The sequence below is a fragment of the Solea senegalensis genome, unplaced genomic scaffold, assembly GCF_019176455.1.
Source record: "Solea senegalensis isolate Sse05_10M unplaced genomic scaffold, IFAPA_SoseM_1 scf7180000015807, whole genome shotgun sequence".
NCBI lineage: Eukaryota > Metazoa > Chordata > Actinopteri > Pleuronectiformes > Soleidae > Solea > Solea senegalensis.
The window spans coordinates 1-8662 of record NW_025321460.1 but is presented as its reverse complement, the minus strand read 5'-3'; the positions used below and the strand labels follow the sequence as shown (position 1 = coordinate 8662).

Sequence of the window (8662 nt, the reverse complement as noted above, 5' to 3'; positions counted from 1 at the left end):
ATCGTTGCAGCCCTAAAATCAATAATTTCTTACTGATGACATCACGTCTGTTACTTTAAGTGTTGAAATTATTGATGTTTGTCGCAGTTTATTCTCTTTGTGTCAGAACACAATGTGCTGCTTCTTTCAGGCCTAAATGTCAACAATGTGGAAAACGGTAACCAACGAGAGAACAGGGATGATTCAGTGAAGGTGAACGAGATTGAGAAGGGGCACATGACCTCAGGTAAATATAATGAACGTTTTATGTTTCATTCACTCATTTCACTCACTTTCCTGCTGGTTTGATGTGATTCTGTTTATGAGACGGAACATTTGCTGCTTCTTTTAGATCAAAACATTGGAAACAGAAGCACTGACACCAAGAACATGAGGAATGGAACAGTGAAGACAGAGGAGGAGACAGGGGAGGAGACAGAGGAGGAGACAGAGAAGGAGACAGAGGAGAAGACAGAGAAGGAGACAGGGGAGGAGACAGGGGAGGAGACAGAGAAGGAGAAGCTCTTGTCCAGTGACAGCTCAGGTAAACATGAGCAGGTGTTTCCTGCTTCATCAGTGTTTTTTTTTGTCCCTGTGACGTCATCAGACTGCCGGCCTCTGATTGGTCAGAGAGTGTCGTCACTGAAGAGTCATGAGCGCGACGTCTGACACGAGAATCAAAGCCAACAAAAGTGAAAAAGACTTAAAAATCCTGAAAACATGCGTTCATCTGCAACATTTAGCAAAGCTAAAATGCGTAAAATGACGATCGTGATTAATCAAATGTCCTGATGATCCGCTCACATTTGGACATGTGGACGTCCCCGTGTGTCACTACCACAGTGATGTATGTACACTGTAAACATTTATTTGTTGTTGTTAATGTCTATGTTTTATTTTCTCCTTTTTCTACAGGTTCAGCTTCTGACCCCGGGGCCAAAAGGAAAATAAAAATCCCACTTTGAATGTAAAAATAACCCAAACGATATGAAGTTAGTCATATGAGCTTCAAATGTTATCAGGTTTGTGTCTGTAGACGTGTTCGGGGTCGGTCTCTTGTGTCATGTACAAAGTTAAGAGGCGAATAATAAGGAACGCCCACTTCCTTATTACGAGCTCCCACCAAGTTTCGTGAAATTTGGTGGAACTTAATTTTGGCTTGCTCCATCCACCTTTGGCCTTAGGGGGCGCTATAGAGCTGTTATCTGTTCTTCCTTCAGATTATTATAATCTCTGGATTTGCAATCATTTTTGAGCGTTTTTTAACGTGCATAAAAACTCTTGAAACTTAGCATGGAGGTCAGGTCTGGTGAAAATGTGATATTGGCATAGTTCCCCGACCTGTGTGTTGCTCAAGGGCTCTATAGCGCCCCCTATAGTGAAAACAGAGGCTAAATTGAGTTGAGAATTGGGTGGAAAGATGTCACAGACCAAGACGAACAAAGCAGTTGACCGTAACCATGGCCTCAACTCAACAGGAAGTCGGCCATTTTGGCAATTTGCTCCCTACGAGTCAGAAAGTCGTCCGAGCTCGTTTGTTGCACCGACACAAAAACACACCATTTAGTCGACCATTTTGCCACAAAACAGGAAGTGCCCTACGACTTTGTCATACATTGACCGACACAACACACCGACCCTGAACATGTATACGTTAAGTATTATGATGCATATTTTATGTCTGTAGTGTTTCCTGTGTAACAGACGATCGATTCTAGAGCCGATGGAACAGCAATGAATCGTCCAAAGAGAATTTTATATATATATATATATTTTATAACTCCAGCTGTCAAAGAGAGAAGCTAAAAGCTGCGTCGATCGCTGTGAATTTTTATTTTTTGTTGTTAATGAAATAATTTTTACATTTTTAAATCTGTTTTTAAACAGGTCAGTTTCTTTCAGTGTCAGTGAAAACACATTTCCTTTGATGCAATATTCTATATTACCTGTGTGTAAGCTCTTATTAGTCATAATTTAGTGCAATAATTAAAGTGAAGATGTAGATGAATGTCATGTTTCTTACGTCATTTAAAACACTGTGTCTCTTATGCTTCAATGCCCTTAAATCTACACACTGGTGCTTTAAAGACAATGTGTTTGCACAGTTACCCTTTATGTATTTAAGGAATATTTTTATGTAAAAAGAAAGCTGTGCCTTCTTTATGTACAGTATGTACATGAGTTACTTTAATAATGTAAAATAAATGTTTGTTTACTTCCTCTGTGTTGTTTCTTGAAAACTGAGCGCCAGGAAAACACAAACAATCACAATAACTATTTCACTGTCTCTTCAGCGTTTTCCTGAATTAAAGGTGCGTTAAACGATAATTGATGGTTGGTTCATTGATGTTCGGACATTGTTGTTTTTACTGTGACATCAGAAAATGTCCTTCAAACATCAAAAGAGCAAAAATACTTTAAAAAGAAACATGTGTCACATACTGAACACGAGAAATTGAAGACATTTGGATTTAAAAATACTTATTACGGTGGCCCTGAAGTACAAATCACAACAACAAATCAGAACCGACAACAACAAAAGAGGAACGACGTTAACGGTCCGTGTATCTTCTGGTCATTTGATTTTTGATTTGAAAAACAAAAAATGAGTGGTTATTTAATTTTGTTTTAAAATACAAACTGTTCAGACTCAAGTTCATCACTCACAAGCTTTACAGTCCAGCCATTCTGAAATGATAGAAATACAACAAACATTATATAGAATTCAGATGATGGGACTCACAGTAATATGTTTATGGATACCAGCACACATTACAGGGGTTAAAGGGAACCAAATAGCAGACACGGGGGCAAAAGCAGCGACACGACATAATAATATAGATTTAGCAATAAAATTAAGCAAAACAGAAATAAAGAGCATCATTAAACAAAAACTAAAGGAGAGATGGCAGAAACAATGGGAGGAGGAGAGGAAAGGAAGATGGTTTTACAGTATCCAAAGGAAAGTGGGTGTGGCTAGGCGAGAGAAGAATATCAGAATTGGTCATACAGGATTAAACAACACATTATTTCTCATCAATAAACACAATACAGACAGATGTGATCACTGTCCATTCATCATGTTATTACACAATGTCAGAAATATCAAAGGCAGAGAGAAGTGATGATTAGAAAGCTGAGAGACAGTTGGTAGATCCCGAGTGAGTGTTACAAGATATCACTGTACTTTTGTTGTATGGCAACAGATGGTGTGGTCCGGCAGTGCCACCTTGTGGTCAGTTCTGCCTTTGTTTTTGAGGAGTGACGTTTCTTCTTCATGTGTTTTTATTATGACGCTGTGCTGCTGCTCGTGCTGGTGCTGCACGTGCGGAACATGCTGTGTGCCACGGGGATTTGGTATCATCACTCCTGTTGAAGTTTTTTCACTTCAAACTTTGACTTTAAGGACAGTCAGTAGAGTCCACTCACAGAAGGAGTGCATCAGAGCCAGCACCAGGGACACGCGCACACTCTGTGCTCGCGCATGTGTGCTCGTGCATCGGAGGCACATGCTAATATGGAGAGCATGCTAGCAACGACTTCAACTAGCGCCCTTGGAAAGCGGAATGAGGTATGCCGACTGATTTTATGTATTAATCATATTATTTTATGTATTAATCATATTATTTTATGTATTAATCATATTATTTTATGTATTAATCATATTATTTTATGTATTAATCATATTTTTTATGTATTAATCATATTATTTTATGTATTAATCATATTATTTTATGTATTAATCGTATTATTTTATGTATTAATCATATTATTTTATGTATTAATCAGATTTTTTTATGTATTAATCATATTTTTTATGTATTAATCAGATTTTTTTTATGTATTAATCATTATTTTATGTATTAATCAGATTATTTTAGGTATTAATCATATTATTTTATGTATTAATAAAATTATTTTATGTATTAATCATATTTTTTATGTATTAATCAGATTTTTTTTATGTATTAATCATTATTTTATGTATTAATCAGATTATTTTAGGTATTAATCATATTATTTTATGTATTAATAAAATTAGCTGTTTTTTTCACGAAAGTAAAGTGTCATTGTTTAATTTGTGTTTACGAGTAAACTGCACGTCAGGCTCAAAAGCAGTATGTGTTTGATTTGTGAACTTGGATTTGTTTATTTCATTTGGTAATTCTTTTAAAGCCTGTTCAAAATGCCTTGTACTTGGTTAATGTGATTCATGTGTGAATACGATTTAATGGTGAAACTACATTCTGTTTTTAATCTGTAGTTTTCACGGTGTTTATGGTGCGTGAGAAGAACGAGAGGGAAATAAAAGGACACCCGTTTGAAACTCGCTGCATCTCGTATTCATTCAAGTCCAATTACTTCAGTTTCTTAAAACCACAAAGTTGATTGGGAGGATATAGGGTGTGTATATGTGTGTGTGTGTATACATATATACTATATATTATATGCATCTTATATTCATATTTTATATTATATTTTATTTATTTGTGTCCTGACTAGGCAGTCCAGTACTATGTTTCTGCATTGATTTGTAAAATATGTAAATATTAGCATTTTAGCAGTAGCTTCCAGGTCATGTGACCTAAAGAGACCAAATGAGTGTACAAACGTAGTACTAGACTGCCTAGTCAGGACACACCTCTTTTTATTCCATTTAAATACTTCCCACATTTTTAATAATTTCTTTAATGTAAATATTAGCATTTTAGCTCAATAGCTTCCAGGTCATGTGACCTAAAGACACCAAATCAGTGCAGAAACATAGTACTAGACTTCCTAGTCAGGACACACCTCTTTTTATTCCATTCCACTCCATAAATGATACCTACGAAGTCAAGAGCGATGTGTTGGACTTTGAACAAGGTGTGTTCGTGCACCTATCTCAGAACTGTGCCCTTTGATCTGGACTGAATGTTGAATTTCCAACCAGAAACTGATTTCACCGCGGTGGACGGAACGATGAAAACGCTCGTGTTTTTCTTCTTTTCTCTGGGTTGTTTTGGAGCAACACAACAGGATGAGACTAAAGGTAAGGAAACAGCTATAACTGGGAACATGAATGTCTACTAAAACTAGACCATCTATGTAGTATATAATATTCCAAGTAAGATTTACACAAGTTACACACACAGTTGTCATCAGTAAACAAAGTAGCTCTCATTCTTTAGTGTTTATCAACTGTTTCCTCCAAAAGAAGTCACTTTTCATCTCATAATACTCTAATGCAGGGGTCACTAACTACATTTGTCTGAGGGCCAGAATTATACTGGACAGTCACATTGGGGGCCGTACTCTTAAATAAAATGAAATAAAAATAGAGATATTTTGCCCTTAACTCAATTCAAGTAAACTTTATTTATAGAGCACATGAAAAACAAACACAGCTGAAACAAAGCCTCGATAGGGCTGTCGTCACTGGCTTCAGCGCTAATACACTTTCAGTTCGTGGAAGGAAAAGGCCTCTGGATCTCTGGATAAAATCTGGATATTTTTTAGCTGAATGGCGATACTCGATATATATCTGGATATTCTTTCTCTGATGTAATTGGAGTTTCCCACAAAGCATCATAGCATATTAGATCAAATGTTTTCCAGAGGCAAACCCTTTAAAAAATAAACAAACAGTCCGTTATAAGTTTAAGCTACATGCCAAAGGTAAGAGGTCACTGAAATAAAAATGCTCTTTGAAAAAAAAATAAAACAATCTCTTTCCTGCATGACAATAATATACAGGAATTCATTCAAAAATACAATACTGTTAGAAATTTAACAGAAATAAAAATGGACTTAATAAAATTGGAACAAACATGACTAAGCGAGCGCAGAAACAGAAAGTGTAGTGAGGAAAAACTGCAGATAAAGTGTCCGTGTTGAACCCTCTCACCAGGAAGAGTGTGGGTTTTAAAACACCCACCTCACCCACGGGTGCCACGCCCTGATCTACAATATCGGTACAAGCGATATTGTCCTGTGTTATATCTCGTTTAGAAATATATGGATATATATTCAAATATATATTTTAAAATAATATTTTCTTCTTGATCTTACAATTTTGGAATACAGTCACGGGCCGGATTGGATGGTTCAGTGGGCCGGATTCAGCCCGCGGGCCGCCAGTTGGTGATCACTGCTCTACTGGCTAGAAAAGAAACCACAACCAATATGAATTTCAATTTTTATTGATACTACTACAACCATAATAATAATAATAGAAAGAAAAATCTGACTTCTATTATAGCTCATTGTGAGCATCAACAGTCTCTTCATAGTGCTGCTCTTCAGGATGTCCTGACCAACACAGACAGGTAAAACAAGACCATCGTCTTTCCCCAGTCTCTCAGGATCCACTCCACAAAGTGAGGTACGCTCTACAAAACAATGAGCACAACGTTAGCGATGCAAAGTATCTGTGCTTACAGTAGCATACATGTAAATAAACTGTAAAGATGCTAAAGTTAGCTCAGCTGGCGCTTCATGTCAACAGGGACAAAAGTCGGTCACAGGTGGCGGGGGCACCGGCACCGGCCGCCGCCATCAGCCGGCTTCTTGTTTTTACAGAAATGCAGGTATTTTCCCTTGCAGCCGTATCAGTTTGAAAACTCCATTCGGTCATTGTCGTTACTCTGCAGAGCAAGAGCCGGTTAGCGTAACTGTTAGCAAAGATGGCGGACACCGTGTTTACATTCTGGGAATGAAAGTGCAGAACTGGCGTTGTAGTTTCAAATCTTGAACGACGTTTCGCGTCATTTGACTCAGCGGAGGGCAACATTGGAAAGGGAAAAACCGATTTTTTACAACACAGTAGAAAACTGAGGGAGGGAAACACATTAGTAAAGAAAATACTACTGCTATTCTAGCAATACAAAGCCACATGCAAATGTGTGGACTATCCCTTTAAGTCAATTATTTTTACAGTAAAGCAAGTTTCATTGCAGAGATTTAAAGGCACACGTGTCCACTGTGGTCCACAAGTGGTCTATTATGTGTATGGCTGCTGGCTGGACTTCTGAAGGGACCATTGGCCCCCGGCTATCTTCACATGATCAAATCTGACCCTCGTCAAAACAAAGTTTGGGCACCCCTGATCTACAAATTCACAATTTAAGGATCAACACATCTGCCTAAAATATATATGAATATCAACATAAGTAATAATCAGCCAATACGATTATAAAGAAATGCCAAACATTGACCCAATTAATCTGAGACACTATTAATCTGTCTACCTCTAATTGTTATTTTAATAAAAAGACCTTCACTAACAGTAATGATGATGATAATAATAATCATAATGATATGATCTTGGAGGAATTGGAATCACTGGTTTTTGACATCACTGTTGAGCTCTCAGGCTAAAGTCAATAGAATGAAGTAGAAACATTTGTGTTCAGTAGTTTTCTATAGATGCATACAGTATAGCAGAGCAGTAAATATTGAACCTTTTAGAAATGATTTAACTGCTGCTTTAGAGTAAAAGACGTGTCATGTAAATGTGACCTGATTGCTCTGTTCAAATGTAACCATTCAAATATATTATGTTTTCTTTCAAACCCAGGTGTCTCCAGAACGTACGTCACAGAGGGGGAAGATGCCGTCCTTCACTGTTCTTCAGTAGAAAGCCTTGAGAACACGGTGGTAGACTGGAAGAACCAAAATAAAGAAGTGTTCCTCTACGACGGAGGCTGGCACTACGAGAACGGGCTGTGCTGTCAAGATGAGCAGTACATGGGACGAGCGTCACTTTTCTACGACGAGCTGAAGAACGGAAACGCATCCTTGATCCTCAACAACACAAGGATTGAAGACACGGGGACTTACACCTGCACACTTCCACATTTGAGTTCTGGAATCCAAAGCTCCACGGTGGAGCTCATCGTCGGTGAGTCGTCGTCTTTTGTCTTCTCCCTTCAGGGGTCACCACAGCAGGTCACCTCCACCTTCACCTATGTGCTCCCCATAAAAAGTCTGGGTGACGGCGCGCTGCACTCAGGAGTTTTCATACGGTTTATTTTAACGTTATTTAAAATTTAAATAATGGGAATTTGGACATTTGTGCATCGATTCAGAATCGTCCACGTCTGAATCGCGATGCATCTAAGAATGGATGTTTTCCCACACTCCTAACTCGTTCATGAACGTCACAGCTCTAGTTGTAAATGCTCATAACGTACATGACCAGGAAATTGTAAGTTTGATTATTTGTTTTGATTGCTCTGTTCAAATGTAACCATTCAAATATATTTGTTCTCTCAAACCCAGGTGTCTCCAGAACGTACGTCAAGGAGGGGGAAGACGTCGTCCTTCACTGTTCTTCTGGAGACAATCAGAGTCTCAAAGACTCACTGATAAGTTGGAAGAACATAAATGGTAAAGAGTTGTTCCTCTATGAGCTCGGACATCACACTGAGGACGGCTGGTGCTGTCAGGATGAGCAGTACAGAGGACGAGTGTCACTTTTCTACGACCAGCTGAAGAACGGAAACGCATCCATGATCCTCAGAGACACGAGGATTGAAGACACGGGGATTTACAACTGTGACCTTCCAGGTTTGAGTTCTGGAAGGCAAATATTCGCGATGGAGCTCATCGTCGGTGAGTCGTCGTCTTTTCTCTTCTCCCTTCAGGAGTCACCACAGCAGGTCACCTCCACCTCCACCTCCACCTTGTCCTCTCTCTAGTG

At 38.4% G+C, this 8662-nt stretch overlaps 1 protein-coding gene and 1 long non-coding RNA gene across 2 annotated transcripts; both read left to right on the top strand.

Moving 5' to 3' along the window:
* Positions 1-449: 449 nt before the first annotated feature.
* On the top strand, positions 450-956 carry LOC122762592. Its single transcript, XR_006358740.1, has 2 exons — positions 450-523; positions 895-956. It is a non-coding gene; the product is annotated as an uncharacterized LOC122762592 (long non-coding RNA).
* Positions 957-3246: 2290 nt separating this feature from the next.
* LOC122762591 (CD276 antigen homolog) lies at positions 3247-8621 on the top strand (the record flags this gene model as incomplete). The annotated part of the gene is made up of 4 exons (XM_044017773.1): positions 3247-3550; positions 4913-5011; positions 7538-7861; positions 8242-8621. Coding segments are annotated over exons 2-4 (774 nt in total), but the record flags the coding sequence as incomplete, so codon positions are not given.
* Positions 8622-8662: the final 41 nt, after the last annotated feature.